Source organism: Emydura macquarii, unplaced genomic scaffold, assembly GCF_026122565.2.
Source record: "Emydura macquarii macquarii isolate MOO-44397 ecotype Brisbane River unplaced genomic scaffold, CSIRO-AGI_Emac_v2 contig_3080, whole genome shotgun sequence".
Taxonomy (NCBI): domain Eukaryota; kingdom Metazoa; phylum Chordata; order Testudines; family Chelidae; genus Emydura; species Emydura macquarii.
In genome coordinates, this window is record NW_027133217.1 from 4,292,615 (window position 1) to 4,313,292 (window position 20,678).

The 20,678-nt window shown below is 49.9% G+C and overlaps 1 protein-coding gene across 3 annotated transcripts in view; it reads left to right on the plus strand.

The window, feature by feature from the left end:
- The first annotated feature begins 1,115 nt into the window (after nt 1-1,115).
- The window catches only part of WNT9A (Wnt family member 9A), a 63,379-nt gene continuing 43,816 nt past the window's right edge, over nt 1,116-20,678 (plus strand). For 2 of the 3 annotated variants that reach the window (XM_067530390.1, XM_067530392.1), the window contains exon 1: nt 1,116-1,253. In XM_067530390.1, the coding sequence (XP_067386491.1) occupies nt 1,159-1,253 (95 nt within the window). In that variant the 5' untranslated portion in view covers nt 1,116-1,158. The remainder of the gene's footprint in view (nt 1,254-20,678) is intronic. The other variant, XM_067530391.1, reaches the window with a different exon arrangement.

Here is a 20,678-nt window from a genome sequence, read left to right on the forward strand (position 1 = left end):
ACATTTTTTCTATTTGGATCTCAAGGAATTTCTTTTTAGTTGTTATGCTGACAATTTTATGATTATTTTATTTGGACAATTTTTATATGATATGTACCTGTAGGTTGTAGAAGGTGCATTTTACACATGGAAAAAATAAGTCCATTGAAGTATAACCCCCATATCCCTGGACATCATGCTTCTTACTACACCAGTACGTTCATTCACATAATGTGTTCACTCTTTGTGTCTCATTCACACTCATCCACCACATTCATGGCCATTCATGCTTATTCACATATGCAGTTTCCGTCTAACTCTCACTTATTCACACATTTCATACCCATATTCACACACACTCCATCCACGCGCCTGTCCACAAACTCACATGCCCGTTCATTCAAACACAGGAGGGACACACGTCTGCACAGTGACGCTCCTGCACAAGTTCCACCTGCTCAGGCGCACAGCCACGCAAGCATCCGGTCTCACATGTCCACATCTATCACACTCCTGCAGTCACACTCAAGCCTACATGTGCACTCCACGCTCATGCTCACCGTCATGCTCAGGCAGCTGATTCTCTTGCTGATGTGCACAGTCCCGCTCATGTCCCTGATTCTCACGCAGGCACAATCACACTCATACAGCTGATTTTCACACTCATGGGCACAATCACACTCATGCACCTGATTCTCACGCTCACGAGCAGTCTCTCTCTCTCTTCTTTCTCTGTCTCTGTCTCTGTCTCTCTCTCACACACACACACACACACACACACACACACACACACACGCACGATCACTTCCCTCCCGCCCCGCCCGCTCTCTCCGCCCGCCCCTTTCCCTGGGAGCTCCAGCCTACCCTGTCTCAGCTGCTCCCGTCCCGCCCCTCCCCGCCGCATGTGCCGGGCCGGCCCCTGCTGGGGGGGCGGAGCCTGAGCCCCTAGCCCCGCCCCTTCCCCCGGCGTCCCCGCCCCCTCCTCGCAGAGCCCTCTCGGCCAGTGGGCGGGGCTTGTAGACGGGGCCCCGCCCCTCTCCCGGCTGGGCAGGCCCCGCCCTGCCCCGCTCCCGGCTGGGCACTCGCTGCCTCCCCGGCTATAAGAAGGCGGCTCGGGCAGCCGGAGCCTCGTCGGGCTCTGCGGGGAAACGAGATGATCGGCCCTGGCGCTGCAGCAAAATGCTGGATGGACACCTCCTTCTGGGATGGCTCTCCTCCTGCGCGCTGCTGGTGCTGCTGACCGGCGCCCCGGCCCCCTGCGCCGCCTACTTCGGGTAGGTCCGCCGGACCCCCCCGCACCCCTCGGCGTCCGCTTCCCCAGCGCGGCTTCCCCCTGCCTGCACCCCCGTGTCGCTCTCTGTGCGCCCTGCACCCCCAGCTCCCCATTGCACCCCCACTTTAGCGCGCCCTGCACCCCCGTATAGCTCCTGCACCCCCTCAGTGTCCCCTGCACCCCCACCTCACACAGTGTAGCTCCCCTGCACCCCTACCTCGGTGCCCCCTGCACCCCCGCCTCCCCAAGGCAGCTCCCCGTGTCGCTCCCCATTGCACCCCATCTGTGTCCCCTGCACCCCCACCTCTGCCTCAGTGTAGCGCCCCTGCACCCCCGCCTCCCCAAGGCCGCTCCGCCCTGCACCCCCTCCCCCTGCGCCCCCCTCTGGGGGCGCCCTGAACCTCCCGCCTGTCCCCTGGGCTGCATTCAGCCTCCCCTGCACCTTCGCGGTGCCCCCTGCACTCGCCGCCCTGCACCTGGCACCCGGCCCGTGCGCGCCGGGAGCTCCCCTGGCTGCACCTTGCGCCCCCCCTCCCCGGCTTTGGGAAGCAGGCTGGTCCTCGCGCTGCTCAGCTGCGCCCCGGGCCCCCTGCCGTCTCTTGCGGGCTGGCCAGCCGGGGCGCCCCCACTCCCTGCTCTAGCCCCCCCCCACACCCTCCCTGCCTTTGCGCCCAGCAGCTGCCCCATGCACCGGACTGGGCGAGCTACCCTTGCAAGCTGGGCGAGGTGTCCCAAGCGTCCCCCCTCCCTGCCCCGGCTCTGGGGCTGGGCTTGTGCTGACGGGATGCAGGGGTAGCCAGGATCTCTGCCCCCCCGGGGTCGGGGGCAGGGGGAGAATGCCCCGGCTCTTCGCTCTGGGTGCAAGGACTGTGACCGTGCCCCCCTTTCCTGACTGCCTGGGGTGCATCGGGGCTAGCGATGCAGCCCAGATCTCCTGTCTGGGGGACCCCCCCCCCGGTGAGCATCTCACCTCTGGGCTAAGAGGCGCTTGTTATTCCTTCGCATTTTGTTCTCGGTGCGGCTGATCCGCTCCGTACCGAGCCCCTCCGGCCCCTCGCCCTGCAGCGCGGGCAGCCGGCTGGAAACTCGCCTCCTCTGGCCCCGGCGCTCAGGACACTGCTTCCCCCCTTGCGTGGCCGGGTTGTCACTCCTCAGCGGCAGGCTGGACGCGGCAGGCTGTTGCTTGGAAGCTGTTTGTTTGTGTTTCAGTGGGATTCCCCCCCCCCCCATTTCTTCTAGTAATTGCAGCCGAGTTGTATTTATTGCTCTCTTATTTGGCGTCTGCTTTGCATCTCTCCCCGTTGCCTGGGCAGACTGACTGAGATCACTTCAACTGGGGTTTATTTAAAAAAAAAAAAAATGGTGCTGATTCTGGAGAGTCGGACTGTGTCTGTCCTGTGATGTTAGTGGTGGGTAACAGGGTAGTCTCCCAGCTGACATTTTTCTTCTGGTTGTGGCCCACCCTCCCCCACCCCCTTTCCTCTCTTTCTGCATATAGTGCAACTTAAGGGCACATGTTCTACAATGGCAAAAGGCGGGTCGGTCTGTCTGTCCTAGGGATCCTGTCTGCGTTGAGCCCTAGATCTTTAAAATCAAGTTACTCTTTATCTTCACAAACCGGGACTTAAACAATTGGCAGTAGCTGGGAAACGGAGCGAGAGAGGAAGTGGATTGCTTGGGAGTCGAGAAGATGAAAATAGATGTGCACACTCCGTTAGGTGTCGATTGGTTGTTCAGTTGTACTAGCAACTTGGTGTAACATCAGGGGAAGCCCCATAAACGCTCTTCTTGGAAGGGGGAGTGGAGGAACAGAAGCCATGTCTCTTCCCAGCGAGATAATGACACTTAAAAAATGCACTTGCAAAATCCAGATGTTTGCAAACTGTTGCATAGAAAAATAACTCGGAACCCTTGTTTTATTTTCCTGGCTTGCTGTTCTGCAGGAAGTGTCAGTTGTTATAGCTGTTATGCACCTCCTGTAACTGATTTTTTGGGTAGGAAATGAAAAGAGCAAGAACAAGTTGGTTTCTTCCTGTATTTCAAGACTCCCCAGTCTAGGAAACGGGGGGGTTTAACGTAGTCTTTGAATTGGGATTTTTCTCAGGTTTGTGCACACCAGATTTATCGGGTTCAACTTTCCTAATTCTAACTTCTTAGCTTCCTTTTTTAAAGAACTGATCTGCGATCTATACTCGCCAGTGCCATCAAAACCCTTTCTAGTCTGCAGATAACGAACCGTGAGACCTGGGGCAGGGGGCTGATGTTTGCAGCTTTCACTGTTCTTGCACGCAGCTTCATTTGCTTCAGGCTTAGGAAGCACAAGACTTGTTCCTGTTACTGCAGCTTCCCCTGTAAGAGCAACGTGTGGCTTTTGTGGCGTCCTTTCTTCACTGCTCTCTTGGAATACACGTTTGCAGTGTGGATTTGGTGTGCTGCTAGCATGGGCCGTTTGTAGTCTAACTTCCCTCCGCTTGTCACCTGTTACCTCTTCTCCCCCCAGTTTCAACACAGAGCTGTGCATGCAGTTTTACCATTGCACCAGCAGAGGGTTCCGTTAGCCTATTAATGACGGCTCTGGAATTGACTGGTGCAGATCTGCAGGTGTATCCTGTTCTCAAAGAAAATAAAATATTTTCATGGGAAAGCTTTTTTTGGGTACTCTTTTTTCTTTTTTCTTCTCCCCTTCTCTGGGAGGATCCATTCTCTCTCTCTCTCTCTCCATATGCTGAATCAGAGTTCAAAGCTAACCAGACGAAAGGAGGACAAAATACACTTATCCTACTGGAGAAGAAACCAGATGCAGAAGACCTGCCTTTCCATTTTAGCCATCTATATGGCTCCTAGTCTTGCTTCCCTTTGCGTCAGTCACTGGGCTAAAACCTTGTAGTAGCAAGATCAACGAGTCTGTTTCAATGTCTGAAGTCCACATTTCTCTACCATCTGGGCGGTTTAAGTCTTTCATGCTTTGTCAGACCTGGTGTGGTTCCACTCCACGTGACTGGGGGAAGCTTTGTGGGGTTATTCCTTGTCTGTCAAAGAATCTGTGTGAAATGGGATCCTCTTGTAAGGAGGAGAGGGAGTGGGGTGCAAAGAGCCAGTCCAGTAAAGTAACATGAAATCTATAGTGACACTCTAGGTTCTGCCTGGAGGTTTTTATATTCCTGCATCTTCAGCCACACAATCCCCATTGGTCTGTTAGTAAACCACTCGGTTTTCTTCTTCCAGTCAGACACACTCTTGGCTTTTAGACTTGTCTATTGTCTTGCTCTGTGGTCTGGCAAACTTCTTGGAACACGATAGTTTGCACACTTCCTTCCTAAACCTGTGCATTTAACTTTTTTGTTACTGGGCTAGCGTAGAGAAGCTGAGCCATCTCCTTTTGTGAGGGTCTTGTGGTAAGACTTTGCAGTCCCATGAGCTCACTGAAGTGTTCGTGCATTCTGCAAACCACATGATGCATCATCTAAAATAGCAGACGGCACGAAGCGTTTGCAGTCTCTACTGGCTGGGGATTGTGGTGAGAGAGAGAGAAAGTTTGTTTGCCTAAACCATTCATTGCTGATGCTGTAATGCAACAGGTAGTCTACTGCAGCTGTTCAGCTTCAGGAAAGGTCAGTCCTACCTCCAAGGGTTAGTTTAGATTATAGGTACTTCAAAACAAATAGCCTGGGTCAAGTGAAGGGCACAGTTAACATTGCACCTGACTTAATTCCAGATTCCCTTCTTGATCTTGGGAACTTCTTGCACGGCTGAGCAGAGAGGGACTGTTGTGTTGCTACCTGAATTCTCCAGACTTGGGGTTGATTCCTAAGCCTCTTGCAGGGTGGGGTGGGGGGAATGCCAGCTGTTCTTTCCTGCTAGATGAGCATCCCAGTTCCTTGGGATTTTGCTGTGCAAAATGAAGTTGGCTTATGTTAATTAAGCATCTTTTCTGTTTGGTTGGAGCACTGCAAAAGATTAGCATCTGCTGCTAATCTCGTCATTGTTCTTTAAGAGGACTAAAGCAGAGATCATGCTCACTGAGCCTTCTTACACACAAGAATATTCAAGGCCATGGTTCATGGTCCTTCTTAATCTACAACAATGCCTGATTTATTGTGTGTGTGTATGGAAGGTAAACTTGAGTGTGCTGCACTCTTTAGTCCAGGCATCCCCACCGAGAACGGAAGTGCTTCTGCTTTCATCCAAATGCTAGCTTGTAAAAGACACCCAGCCAGGCTCTTGGTGGCTCTCCCGAAGGCTGTAATAAGGGCACAGACCCCAACCTCTGCTGCTGGGTGCCTGTTGATGACAGCCTGGCTGCAGCAGCTGCTGCTCTAATATGATTATACAGTCTTCAGCCACCCTGACAAACATGCATGTGATTGATTCCCTGGGCAGGCAGCCTGGGCAGCATGGTCTCACCTTGGACCACCTCAGAGAGCTGATCGCCTTCCTTTGTGCAAACGTGCTTGCAAAGATCTCGTGTGCGACTCTTCACTTGGGTGTGAGACGGAAGTGAAAGCTGCACTAAGGGGGTGTGTGTGGGGGAGGGGGGAGGAATTCTCTGGGTCAGATTCTGCTCCTGGCTCTACACCAGATTAACCAACATACTCTGGATTTACACCTATGTAGCAAAGCATAATCCACCACCCCCATCTTCAAGCAGCTGCTTTTAAAGCACCAAGGTGTCTAGTGTGACTCTAGCCTGGCTGTCAGAACCCATCCCGAAGTGGCAAGGCTCCTTTCTTGGCTGTTAAAATTGACTTCACTGTTTTTGTGGAGCCTTTCCTAGGAGCCTTAAACACTTCAGCAGCGACTGTTTAACGTCTCCATGTGCTGGGCAGGGAGAGGCAAGCAGCCGAGTTAAACAGATGGCACCCTAGAGCGCCAAACTTGGCTGCTCCATCCTGCAGTCTGAAAAGGCATTGAGACAGCTGCAGATGATGTCTTCTCTTCTCCCCTCCCCACCCTCTAGTCCATCCAAACTTATTGTTTCAGGGAAAGAATTCAGTGTTTCCAAATGTGTGGCCTGCCCAGGAATTAGCACACTGGGACAGAAATTGTGCGTGGTTATGTGTTAATGTGATTGTGTCAGCATGGAGTAACGCTGGTGTCTGCCTGCTTTGGCTGGTAGCAAAGGAGAGACTGCAGCAGTAGCAGGGTGGCCTAGCAAGGATGGTGGGGATCCCTCTCGAATGTAGTAAGGACATTACTGTAGTCATACCATCAAACTAAGAATAGGGCTCCTTAATTTTCTTCTCTGGAGCCATGAAGGCCCCTCTCTCGTGAGACTGATGCATCGGGAATTGTAGAGTATCTGAAAAAGTGGTTGGAGTGGGAGAAGGGGGTAATAAATAAAGCCCTGTTTTTCCTGATCTCAGTTAATCACAGTGCCTTGCTTTGTGTACATGATGTGAAAGAATCTTAACTTGTTAGAAGTGCATAAGATAGTGGAGTGGTCTTTTGGTTATTCAGCGCTCTGTCCATAAAACTCAAAGCTCTTTACAAAGGCAGAGTCAACATCATCCTATAACAGAGGGAAAATGCATGAGCTATGGGCTGGCCTGAGGTTGGACTGCAAATCTGTAGCAGGCTGGAGCTTGGATCTCTTGACTTTCCCTGTCCCTTTAATCCTAAATCTCATCTTCCACTTGGAGGAAAAGCAGGTATTTGTCAACTGATGTGCTTGGGCTGAGACTAGATCGGAAGCGATGGGTCACAAACACCATTCCTGCAGCGGTGTTAATGTGCTTCCCAAACAAGTCTGAATTCAGACACTAGAGATGGGGGGGGAATACATTGTGATGGCCTGAGGAACTAGGAGTAGCCATGCTCCATGGAATAAACTTAGACAGTTAAACTGAATAATCTACTCTGTGGTGATAAGGCTTCAGTTGGGTATTGTCCCATTCTGCGCACATTTCGGGAAATTGGACTTTCTCCCGTTTGTCCACAGACATGAGGAGAGCAACAAAAATTATGAAAGGTCTAGAAAACACAACCTAAAAGGAAAGATTGCAGGGGGAAAAAGTGGGTTTATTTTAGCCTGGAGAGGAGAAGACTGATGGGGGACATACCTTTTCAACTATATAAAAGGTTGCTTCTTGTCCTATCCTCAGAGGTTAAGGAGAATAATTTTTCACCCTAATCCTTGGAGCAATGGTCTTAGACTGCAGCAAGCTCAGTTTAGATTGGATACTTGGAAAAAACTTCCAGTGCTTAACTACCCTGACAGGTAGGAACAAATTGCCTAGGGAGACTGAGATTTCACAGTTGAGGTTTTTAAGAACCAGTTAGGTTGAAAACCACTAGTTTATTTACCACTGTGGGCCACATACAGCTCTGTTTGTGGGCTGCATCCACACCATCTGTATACTACCTGCATGGTCCTGAGGCTTTCACATGGGCTGCCGCTGTGTGCTGATCAGGCTGCAGGCTGAGAACCATTGGATTAGATGAACACCAGTCAGGAATGGTCTTAATTCTCATGTAGTCCTGCCTTGACTTAGAGGTTCCTTCCAGTCCTACACCTCTATGAATACAGAGTAGGGGGAGTGTGCTCACTCTCCTGGAAAAAGCTTTGTAATGTACAAGATCAATGTGTCATCCATATGCCCGTTTGTTCGGAGACCGGCTAGGGCAGGGCTCGACAAACCGTGGGCGCCAGGTCGCCATGGCGCCTAGAAATTGAGTTCTGGCACCTAGTAGTTCTCTGCTGGGACCACGTTGTCTGGCTCCTTCATTTTTGGGCTGACTCCTAGCTCAAAAGCAAACTTGTCAAGCCCTGGGCTAGGGTTTTTCTGCCAATAGGCTAACTCTTCAGATCTGTCCCTTTGCCAACACTCAAGCAGACAAGGTAACCACAGATGTAATGGTTTTGTTAGTAGTGTCCCTCTTGACAGATCCCAGTGTACTTAAAGCTAGCTAATGTATACTCTAGGCTGGGATTGCTCCAGCTACCCCCAGAATCAAGGTGGCTGGCTGGTTACAGGCCAGTGCTGCAGATGCTCAGGAATGTCTTCTCTGCTCCCAGATGCAGGCTGACTCTCCTTCCACACCCCAGAGGATGTCCTGTACCTACCGTCAGTGCTTCTCCTGGGTGCAGCTGGGAGGTGCTTCTGTGATGTGGAGCAATCTTTTTTAATATTCCCGGTCCAGTCCAATGTTCAGAGCCACTTACTGGTCCAGAAGTATGTCTGTCCTGGCAAGTCCTGAAGCACTGGCCCTGTAAAACTTGGGTATTGCCTGATTCTGCCACTCCTACAGAATGGCCCCCCAGAAGTCAATGGGGCTACTGTCTGGGTACTTGCATAATTTTCTTCACTGTAGCATCTTGGGTAATGAACAGAATCCTTAGTCTTGTTTCTTTGCGTTTCCAGTTGCCAAAGATAATGTAAAAATACTCGAAATGCTACCCCCAATATTGCCTGTCCATGTAGGGCATCTTCGCAGCAGACACGGGATGGTAGTGTGATCACGTTGGTTGGTTGGTCGGAGAAGTGGTGCGTAGGATCAAGGAGTTGCCCGTGCTGCAGGTTCTCTGGGCTATAGACTTGGGACTAGACACAAGTACAGGTCTGAATGTTACAACAAATGCCATAGGCCGGTGAGTCCCAACCTGTGGACCAGGGGCCAAAAGTGGCCCACGGTCTTTCAGAGTGGCCCACAGCTCCCCTCCCGCTGGCTGCAGAAGGGAGCCACTGGCTAAGGACCCAGGCAGAGCACGTTGCCATGGGGCTACAAGACCAGTGCAGGCCCCTTGCTGTGCCCACGGGGACAGGAGATAAGCACTTCCCTCCCCTGGCTCCAGCAGGACAAAGCACTCTGTCTGTGTCCCTAGGTGCTGGGGTCCCTGCTGGAGCCCAGGGGACTGGAGCACTGATCTCCCGTCCCCCTGGCTGCAGAAGAGAGCCACTGCCTAGGGACCCAGTTGGAGCACATGGGGCTACATCAGGTGTGAGGTTTCCCTGCTGCAGCCAGAGGGACGGGAGATCAGCAAGAAGGCAGCCTCCTTGCTAAATTCCTTTAGTCTGGCTGCAGTGGGGGGGGGTTCCAGCAGAGCAACCAGGACTCAGCGTGGTTGAGGCGGGGCAGGACTCTAAAAATCAGGGCCTTCTGCTTTGGCCGGCACTTAGCAGGCCACCCACCATGACTTAGCTGCCAGGCTGCGTGCTTCGGTGTGTAGTGACTGTCACTACACACCAGAGTGCTTTGTCTGTGAGTGTGACGTGCTGTAGTCATTTGTAGGTGTGAAACAGTGAATGTAAAAACAAGCACAATAGCATCACAATGTTTACTTTAAATACGTCGTGATTTGCGGTCCTCAACTGTGTAGACGTCAACTCATTTTTATGAGTTGATAGACGGGTGGCCCTTCAGGGTTGTAAAAATATTTGTGGCCCTTGAGCCAAAAAGGTTGGGAACCCCTGAGAGAGGCTATTTCATCCTCCCCCTGCGTGAAATGCAGCAGCTGTTCAGAAAAAATGAGCTATGAGGGCAAGTGATGAATCCTGGATCCAGTTGAAACTACAGCTGGAATTTACCTAGGCAGAATGCGATTTCCCCAAATTGGAATCTGGCCCAGAGTACAGGTCTAACAACTCTCAACACTGTCTAATGCTCCCCATGGCTAGAGCCGTGTAAATCTGTGGATATAATCTGCTCATGTAGATATTCATGGACCATTTTTGCAGATCAGATGCAGATGGATATTTTGTAGCCAGACAGGGCTCTACTCATGGCACTTTTTAACGACCCCAGTGGTCCGTACGGAGTCCTCAATCCTTCAGACCCACATGTGTGGTCTTGGAATCCAAACAAAGACCACAATCAAAAGTCGCAAAAGGGACTAGGAAAAGGTATGAGATTCTCAAACACTTTTCTCCATGGGATGCCAGATCAATACTGCGTTTCTTCTGTGAAATATGAGCAGGAGTAAATGTGACCAAGTATTAAGCTTGGTCCTCAGTGGGAATAGTGGTTTCTTCACCCCTCAAAATAAGTGAGATGTGGTGGGTTTTTTAATAGAGATGAGCACCAAATCATGGTCTCCGGTTCCCAAACCGTAGGCTGTGACCTGGGTGAAATCAAGCAGCAGCTTTTCCCCCTTTCTGCAGAGGGAACTACTTACACCAGAGCTGCTGCTGATTATGATGAAGCATTTGTTAGCCTGCTTAATATGAGTACTGGACTGCATTTGCAAAGTGCCCTGAAGACAGACCAGCACCAGAAGGGCATAGAAGGTAGCTCTCAACCATACACCCAAACCAGTCTGATCTCGTAACAGACTTGCTGTTGCTGCAGCAGAAAGCCAAGGCCATGCTTTCAGACCTGGCTGCATAATCCATATGTGCGTGCTTTAGTTAGAGGGAACCTTAACTTCCTGGATATCAGCAAGGAGGCCAGGGAAAGATTGCCCTGCAGTCTTTGGAAGGGAAGCACGCCCTTGCACTTAATGGGTTCAGGAAGCTTGATTTCATTCCTGGCTCTGCCACAGGCTCCTTTTTTGCCCTGTGACTTAGCCCCATGTTACAGAAGGGAAACTAATGCATTTGTCTGTTACTTACCCTGATGCTCACCGTCTTATAACCTTGCTCACTAGGTATGTACAGCACCTAGCACAGCTTGGCCCCAAACATGAGGAGATCCTCTGCGCTGAGGACTTTAGTGTCTGACTTGGCAGGCATTCTTTTCTCTCTGCCTTTCATGGGACTGGCTGTGGAGAACCTGACACTTGAAATCTATAGGAGTCTAGCCTGCTAGTGAAGGGGCAGGTCAATGATTAACTTGCTTTTTGGAAGCTGCTAACCACAATGAAAGGAAATCCAGTTCACAGCCCTACAACCCCAATACAGAAAGCTGACGAGTGTTTAATTATTAAAGGGCTCATGCTTTATCACCAAGGGGCCTGAAGCTTAGTCAGTGGCTGGTAATTGAATTAGGTGGTTTTTTGCAGGGGAGGGGTGAATAGAAGGGGTTTACATTGAACAAAAAGACAAATCTGATACACTGTCTAGGGAACTAGTCCACCAGACTCTAAGTCATGTCAATGTTTGCTTGTTCCCCCTCCCCTTCCAGCCTGTTCATTGCCAGCTCCGGGGATAATGTTCATAATACAGGGTGCTCCGCTGGGCTAACCAACGTAAGTGAGCTCCTTTAAGGGCAGAAGAGAGGAAAATGGGGGTCCTTTCTGGGATAGGTTTTGTCAGTTCTGTTTTTCTCTATCCCATATTTGAGGAGAGGGTGACTCTGAAAAGCAACTGGGGAAGAAAGGAGGGATCACTCATGATCAGTTGATCTGCAGTTCCCAGGACGATGCTTTGGCCAAAAGGACATACTGGGCTATATAGATAGGGGAGTACTAAGCATGCCATCTGTACGTGGTATTGGGGATTCCACTACAGGAATGTGTCCCATCCTAACATCAACTTTTTAAAGATGTTAAATAGGAAAAAGTTCATGTGTAGCTCTTCTGATGCATAGTCTGGAAAATGCACCTTGCATCTTACACAAAACTAAGAGCTCAAGCTTCTCAAATCATCAGACGGTTAAAAGATGAGTTGACCCATCTAGAAGTAACTACACAGGGAGAAGATGTGCTCAATCCAGAGGATGCTTTAACCTAGCGGACACAGATAAAGGAGCCAATACATGGAGGGCTTCACTTGCCAGCCAAACTGGAAATATGGTGCAAACTTTGGGTAACAGTGTAGCAGCTTACCAAGGGATAGGGTGAATTCAGTTATTGGACTTGAGGTAGGAATTGCTGGGTGAAGTTCTCTGGTCATGCCAAATCATAATGATCCCTCTTAGCTTTTAAATCTACAGGCCTCAGATAATGCAGGCATCTTTAGCTGTTGTCACAGGGCAGCAAGAGGTTGTCTCCTCCTGAATGGAGGTGACTCAAACCAAACTTGAGACTTCTAGGGTCCAATCCCAAACCCACTGATGTCACAGGAAAGGCTTCCATTCGCTTCAGCATGCTTTGCATGAGGCCCATAGTGAACGTGAGTCTGCTGGAAGACTACCAGACTCAGTCGACCACTTGTATTCAACTCTGATTAGCATGGCACAAATCGGCAGAGCTAACTCTCCACTCTGATCTGGAGTGAAAGATGGAAGAACAAAAATCCCAGCTCTCAAACCCAATGGGGGAAACAGGCATTCAAACGCCTACTCCCTCTCCCTCCCGATAAACACAGGGGGAAGAAACCATGTTAAGCATCCATATTAATTCTCAAAACTGAGAGCCCAAGAAGTCTTCCAAGACCACATTTTCAGACTGAAACTTGAGCCTTTGGACCTAGCTGTGAAGAAACCCCCTTCTGTCACCTGAGGCTTGTTCATTGCTGGTACCGTGCCATGCCACACACCACTGTCCTGATTCTACAAGGGTGACAGTACAGAATGCATTAGGGCGGGCAGCCCTGAGGTTCTAAGTGGGGCAGATGCAATTGGACAATACAGTATCTAGAAGCTTACGATCTAGAGCCTCTGTGCATCTTGGACCACGTGGTGGCAGAGACCTTGTGATGTGCTCTGAAGACTCTACCACCACTAAATAGTGAGCATGGGGCAGCTCTGGCCGGAGCCAGCCAGTATACACCTAGATCAGGATGAGTAAGCTGATCCATTTGAATTCAACTCGTTCTCCAGCAGTGGGGTCGGATGGAACCCAAAGCAGTGGAGTGTGGGAGAGCTAAAGATCTCCAATGCAACTGTCTTGGTCTAAAACAAACCTTCATTTGGGAGGCTGGAGAGTGGGAGGATAAAGGCTGGGTTTTGATGGTTTCTGGATGGAAGGGGTGAAGTGTTAGCCTTTTTTAGACAGGGCTTTTCAAAGGAGTCTATTGTTGCTAGACTGGCTTGAAAATCCTGACTAGAAGTCCTACTGAGTCATCTCTTTAGGTAGCCGCAATTGTTTCATGACTTTTTATATTAAAAAGGCACTGCTACTGCTAGTTCCAGTGTCTAAGGTGGATCAAGGTGACCTAGTCTAAAATTTAGTTTGATATCTCATATTTTTAATGTCAAAGATGCTGTCCTGTTTCTACAAAATGTAGTTGTTGCAAAACTCCCTTTTACTTCTATAACGGAGACTGCAAAATAAAAAGCTATTTGTATCTTCACACTCATGTGGTCCCCAAGTGCAATCTAGATCCAGAATCTGACCTCTGCTGGATAAAAAGTTGATCTTGGGTTAAAATCTAAGACGTTTTTTGTCTACCGCAGTAGGCGCTACTCCTTATGGTAACAGCACAGTGCAAAGTAATAACTAGAACAGGGAGCATTTCATGATTTTTACATAGATAAATATATTGGTGAAACTCAAGGGACTTGCTCTGGCTGATGGAAAAATCAGTAGCTTTTTATAAAGCTCTTGCAAACACCATATTTGAAATGGTCAAAACAACTTTCTGACGTGCGGTTCTTTGCTTCTGCTTCCAATAGTAAATCATTCTTCCAAAAGAGTCAAGGGAGGGTAAGCATCTTTATGAGAACTTGAGGGGTGAGGGGAATAATTAAAAAAAAAAATATATATATATAATATATAATCACACATATACACACACACTTCAGCTTTTCTCACTATTGAAACTTGGCAACCGTGTACTGTATCAGATATATGGTAGATATTCTATGAACTTTTGTCAATTGGAGTTGATCTGGTGTTAAAGCTCTGTTTGTACTAACTTTGAAGGCAGTTGATGACATCTATACTAGTAAACCTTACGGTATTACTACACATTCCCAAGTCAACCTTTATATTGAGTAGCAAGCCTTCATTAGAAATCCAGGTTGCTCATTCTTGAGTAGCTGTTACAGGAAGAGACTGGTAAAGAAGTCTCATTGGTGTCTTTCATTGACTGACTTACCCATCCAGCACAGCTACAAGATCATTGATATCTTGGGAAGACAAATAAACTCGCTTTTTGACCATGAGTAGCTGCTGCAAAAATGCTTCCCTACACTGAAAGGCTGTGCTTGAAGGCTCCCAAGACTGAAATTACTTGCACTATGCCTTTTTAGGTTAACTATGTAATGACCACTTCTCATTGCCCCACCACTGTTGTAGAAGGATGTGTCGACCTGGAGGCAGTACCTCCAAGGATGGGTCATTAAGGAGCTAGCAGGACTAAATTCTGACACCTGTGTTCTTCAAATAACTGTAGAAGGTGTGAAAGAGGACTAGCTTAACCTGGTACTGGGAGTAATGGTCTGAAATTGAGCAAAAGGGAGACTTTGCTGAATAACAAGAGACTCCCCAATGAGACTGCACAAAAGTAGACTCCCAAGGGAAGTAAACCTAAGACATGGGGGTTCTGGAATTCTGGACTAGAGAAGATCTTGCATTGGCACTGGGAGGGTGAATTAGTTCCTTTACTGTGACTTGACCCACATAATCCTTGGCCCTTCCATGAAGTACCAACGAGGTTACCACTTGAGTGCCTTAGTCCACTTTAAGGAATAACTGTCAATAATTCTAATCTCTTGAAGATCTCGCTACTCAGGGAAGACTTTCTAAAGTCCCTCAGTGATTTTGCAACAAGTCCTCTTGTGAATCTGGGATTTGTTCTCATATTTTTAGATAGTCCTGAAATATCCTCTCTCCCCTCCCCTTCCCCCCACCCATTATCCTCACCTCAGGCTGTTGGTCATTCTCATCTGGCATAAGCAGATGCTCCCACTGACTTCAACTGTCCGTTAACTTGTGCCTGGATTGAATTGGCTCAACTCAGACATTTCTTAGTAGGTGATCCTATGATAACCTCCAGTCAGACAAGCCTTCCAACTCCACCTTCATGAGGTGCCTTATTGAAGGCTGGCTGGCTGCCGATCAGGTCTATAAAATAGACTCTTGAGGGCAATATTCCCCAGCTTTGTGGGACCATACAGTGCATTGTTGGAGCTTGTGTTAACATGCGGGAGTGGTAGCTGACTCCTGCATGGGGAAACATACAAGAGCACGCCTCATAAAAGTGCTTAGTTGTCGTCTCCTGGATTTGGGCATGCTTAACCCAAGTTATTGTACTGAGCTGTGTTCAGCACCTGGCAAAAATCAGGCCATACCTTCATGCGAGCTGCTGGAAGCCTATATCTGTTCTGCACAGCTTGTACTACTTTCCATCGACTTCCATGTGCAATTCCAGGTGTTGGTTCTGCTCTTTGAACCCCTCTCTGGTTTGGTTTCTGGTGACTGAGCCATGCCTTGAAGTGGGTGCTCCAGGCAAACAAGTGTTGCATAACAAATAGCAGCTGCCTTTAAAAATCTCACTGGTTGTGCCAAACATGCCTGGACTTCAGGTACCTCTAGAAACTTGCCTTTTACTGGAGAATTCAGATTGAATGCACAGCATCCTAACCAGCCTGGTTCTGTTCCCACAGCCCCTTGTGGACCCCTACGGTCAAAGGCTTTCTAGCCACTGTCAGCTCTGCTTCATAACTGCTGGAGCTATGTGAAGAGACCTTCCCCACCAAGCACGCCTTTCATAATTGCTGGCAGATGCCAGAGAGCCTGCAGGTGACACAACCCTTCCTAATCTATCACCCTAGCTTGGCCCAACGAGATCCCTTCTATAAGACGCACCTGTTTGCATTCAGGCTCATAGGTGGTGTGCAGTCAAGTTGCTATGGTCTTCCCTGGCCTCTCTTGAATGGGCACTACCAGCTTTTGGTGGGTCTGTTGGCTTGAGGGATCATTAGATTGGGTCTCTGGGCCAGGAGAGAGGTGAAAGAACCCTTCTCGAAGAGCATAAGATGGAGCAAACAAGGGTTGAGCAGGTTGGTCTGTCAGTGCAGTGTAACCTCCTCCTCACTTCTCTGCAGCTAGAGACCTCATGGTTCAGTGCACTACAAACTGTCCAGGGTGAAGAACCCAATGAGGGGATCATATGCACTTGGGAAACTTGGTCTCCTAGCTGGCTATGTACTCCACCACTTGGGTGGAGGAGAGGTTCTCAGGGTTGGGGGGAGGAGCAGGCTACAACTTGCATCCATGCACGGACTAGTCTCAAAACTTACGCACGTAGCAAGTGTGTGGCGAAAGGAATCTGACCCAGATCTTGTAGGCATTATGCCTACATTAGCGACTGCTCTTCGTTGTACACACATTCTCCTGGTACCTGAAGCTTTTGGGTCTTGGTGATTATTTCCCTCGGATTTACCCCTTGGTTATTCTTACCTTCTTCTACCACATGCCCACACAGCTCCCAGCTATGTCCGTGGGAGTTGTGGGTGTCGTCCAGGTGAGAACTTTTTGTCTTTAAACACTTGTGCATGGGAGCAACTGTTACACCCGGCTGGTCTTATCAGCAAGCGTCTGAAGTGAGCCTCTCCGCAGTGAGTGCAGAAACACTCCCGTGTGGAGGGTGCTGACCAGGAGGAGGAAGTGGGGGGATTGCTAGGGTGGCATGTGGCCGGGAGAGCTGACTGCTGTGCTCTTCTACTTAGTCAGAGCACTCATTCAGGATGGTCTCCGGAAGTGACTTGGCTCCCTTCTGGAAGAAGCTCCACCGCATCTGAGGCTACTAGACCTGCTGATGTGCTGTAGTGGACTTAAATGGTTGGGTGTTTTTTAAGGCCAGAAGGGACCATTGTGGTGATCTTGTCTGATCTCTTGCATAACACAGGCCATAGGAGTAAATTCAGAGAAGCCCTGTGTGAACTAGTGATCTCTTGACATTTCCAGTAGTGGACTTCAGGGCATCTGGACAGGAAAGGATGCAACATTAAGATTCTGAATTGCTGTCTTGACCTGGTTCCGTTTATTCCTGAAGTCACTTGCATATCCCTTTTTTTTTTTTTTTTTTTTTTTTTTTCCCTCCAAGGGTGGAGCTGCAGAGGGGGTCCAGAATAACACCCCTATCTTTGTAGCTTATTTGCCATTCCTGTCTGAATTTACAGTAGCTGTGATTGGGCCCCACTGGGCAAGGTGCAGTACAGAGTCCCCCAGCCCAAAGAGTCTGCGATCTAAATAGACAAGCTGGATATAAAGAGGGGACATGGAGGCACTGAAGTGACTACCTGAGGTCAAAAATGGGTCTGCAGTGGGGATCCAAATTAGGTCTGAGGATCTGTTACCGATGCAGCCCTCTTCCCATGGGGTAATGTGGGATTATATTTCATTGAGCAATTCTCTACTTCCAGCCCTCTGGATTGGGCAGACTGGAGCCGCAGTTGGCTGCCCTATTCTGCCACAAGAGAGCACGCTCCAGGCTGTGAAGAGTAAGGATGCTGGTGGCTCTGTCTGTCATGCTCTTGTTCTTGCAGTTATGTGGCACAGCAATGTAGGAGTAGTCAGACTTGCGCTGAAGTCTGAGGGACAGGGCTGAACAGAGAGGAGGTGACCTGGAGCTGAAGGATAGCTTGGAAGCCTTTAGGCCTCCTGAAGCAGCACGTGCTGGCTTGCTAACTCCCCAGTAACTGTCTACACGCCAGGCCGGGTGTCCCTCTTGTGGCTGGGTCCCACAGTGAAGCACCTCCGAGGTTATGGGGCTAAAGACTGAGGAGCGGGCCCCCGTCTCCGCCCGCCAGCGGTCTGGGGGGGGAGCGGGCCCCCGTCTCCGCCCGCCAGCGGTCTGGGGGGGGAGCGGGCCCCCGTCTCCGCCCGCCAGCGGTCTGGGGGGAGCGGGCCCCCGTCTCCGCCCGCCAGCGGTCTGGGGGGAGCGGGCCCCCGTCTCCGCCCGCCAGCGGTCTGGGGGGAGCGGGCCCCCGTCTCCGCCCGCCAGCCCGCCAGCGGTCTCCGCCCGCCAGCGGTCTGGGGGGAGCGGGCCCCCGTCTCCGCCCGCCAGCGGTCTGGGGGGGGAGCGGGCCCCCGTCTCCGCCCGCCAGCGGTCTGGGGGGGGAGCGGGCCCCCGTCTCCGCCCGCCAGCGGTCTGGGGGGGGAGCGGGCCCCCGTCTCCGCCCGCCAGCGGTCTGGGGGGAGCGGGCCCCCGTCTCCGCCCGCCAGCGGTCTGGGGGGGGAGCGGGCCCCCGTCTCCGCCCGCCAGCGGTCTGGGGGGGGAGCGGGGGTAGCGTTGGCTAAAGAATACCAAGACAGATCACCACAAAGCAGGCGTTCAGTGTCAAAGCAGCACTCGGCGCAGCCTTCGCGCACTGCGGACTAGGGCGAAAACAGCCTCCTGCGGCAAGAATGAACCCTGTGTTTGTTCTGTAGGGATGGCGTTGTCTGGGCACGTTCGAAGGCATGGGAGGGAGGCGGGAAGGGGCTGGAGGTGGCCTGTTGCTGCCTTGTACCAGCTGTCATTTTGTTCACCTCAGAGGTGAAGAACTAGCGATCAGACCGCTGAGCCACCTGTTGTCTGACTAGGTGGCATTCTGGAGCAGAGACGGGAGGGTATGTGCAGGTTGACCCTGTCGGCATTTTGAAGGGACACCACTGAACAAGTACAACCCAACAGCCAGTTGACAGCTGTAAATTCACCTTCCCTGAAACAGAGGGAGACCAGACCTCTTAATCACAAGACTATCCTTCCTCATGTTAAGACACTGCATTTGGACTCTGGAGATGTGGGTTTAGTGCCTAGCTCTGCCACAGATCTGTGACCTCTGGCAAGTCGCTTAATCTCTTGTAAAACAAGAATTCTGTTGTGTACTTAAACGCTGAGCTCTCTGCATTGGGGACTGACTTTGTATATCTAATGAACTTTGCATAGGGCTCTAGTCTCACGTGGGAGCTCTGGGTGCTACTGGAATAGCAGTGCCCCCCTCTCTATATGCCTTGCGAAGCAGAAGCATGCCGCTTGCCGACTGCAGCTACTGTTCCCATCGCAGCATCTCACGGAGTGCCAAGAAAAATACTGGAAGAGTTTTATCTATTGTTAGCTTAGGCCACATGATCAAAGCCGGAATCTCCCCCCAGCCTTGTCCCAAAGTATTTGGCCTTGCATCAAGTCTGATGTTTAAAGCTTCCGCTGCTGGGGTGTAGCAATGAACCTACTTATGGGGAAATGCATGGTTGCGATGATGGAGATGGTCTTGCATAAGACCTAAGCCAAGGCTTGCTTTTTAGCTACTGTCAACGGCCTGAGAGCCTCTGTTTAGGTATCCTAAATTTGAAGGCTGGAGAGAAGAAATCTGACCCGTGCAATGGAAACCTTCAATTCTTTTCAGTCTCATGAGGAGAATAGTTTTCAGACTGTAGCTAGGAATGAACTTCAGTTGTACACTACCTAGCCCAGCCAGGAAGACCAGCCAAAAAATATATCAACAGTTCCATTAAAAAGTCTGCTGGTTTTGCTAAAGTAGTGAAATAAACATACCTGTAGGTTTAAAGGACTGAAGCACACAGGAAACTTTAACTAGCATGAACACACACAGATGTGTCCCTACACCCCCTGTATATCTACCAGGAAAAAAACCCCACTGGACTTGCATGGTAATATGTAGATCAAACAGCAGCCGTGTGGATTATGGTGTAAACATAACTTGGTGGTCTGAATTGGAAACTGGATTTTGTAGTTTAGGTCCATCTGAGCAGTATTTCCAGCCCAGTTCTGCAGAGCTGGTTGCTTTAAAAGCACTTTTGGTGCTCATAAAGATTAAGTATCCTGTTCTGTTCCCCATCACTATTTCACTCTTCCACTGCTGGGCAGTGATTCCCAGTAAATAATAGGAACGCGCCACAGAGTGGGCACATGCCAGGCTGAATTCTCCTGGTCGATTACAGACCCTGTTTAGGTCAGGTTTGTCAAAAGGCTTGAACCTTGCTTTAATTTAAAAGCCTTAAGTGGAAACTGCAATCCTCTGAAAGCAGCTGGAGTGATGTGGAGTTTGGGCCAGTCCTCCGTTTGAGGATTGGTAGATGAGATTTAGGCATGAGGGACAAGAGACCTACAAATCTCGGAATGAAAATTTTGTTGGCACAAATCTAGTGTCCAAATGACTGGCATTATGGTGTGGAGAATAATGTATGTGCACGGCACTTGCATCTGACGAAGTGGGTTGCAGCCCACAAAAGCTTATGCGGGCAGAAATTTGTTAGTCTTTAAGGTGCTACAGGACTCCTGCACTTAGAGTCGCTTCCATCTGCTGGAGTCAGGAATACGTGGTGATTCCCTACCCACAAAAATGTTAATGTTGTTGCTACCCTCCCTGAAGGGGATGACCTGCCCCAGATGTGTCCTGCTCTCTCTCCTTCACACAGTAGTGAAATAAGCTCCCGTGCAGCTCCATCCCCAAGCAGATTAGGCAAAGTGATCTGACTACTGCAAATTAAGTAGATACACTGTGATGATGGTATGTGCACATCCAGGTGTGGTCAGTGTAGTCGGACACTCAAGTACATTTATATGAAGACTTCCTAGCCTAATGAGAGGCCGATGAGCAAAATGCTCCCATATTGAAGCAGCAACTAAAATTTAGATGGTATGGGGTGGCTTTTTTGGAGGTGTTCAGTCACTTTCCTCTTGCATTCCCACTCAGTTACATGTTCTCTCTTCCAGAT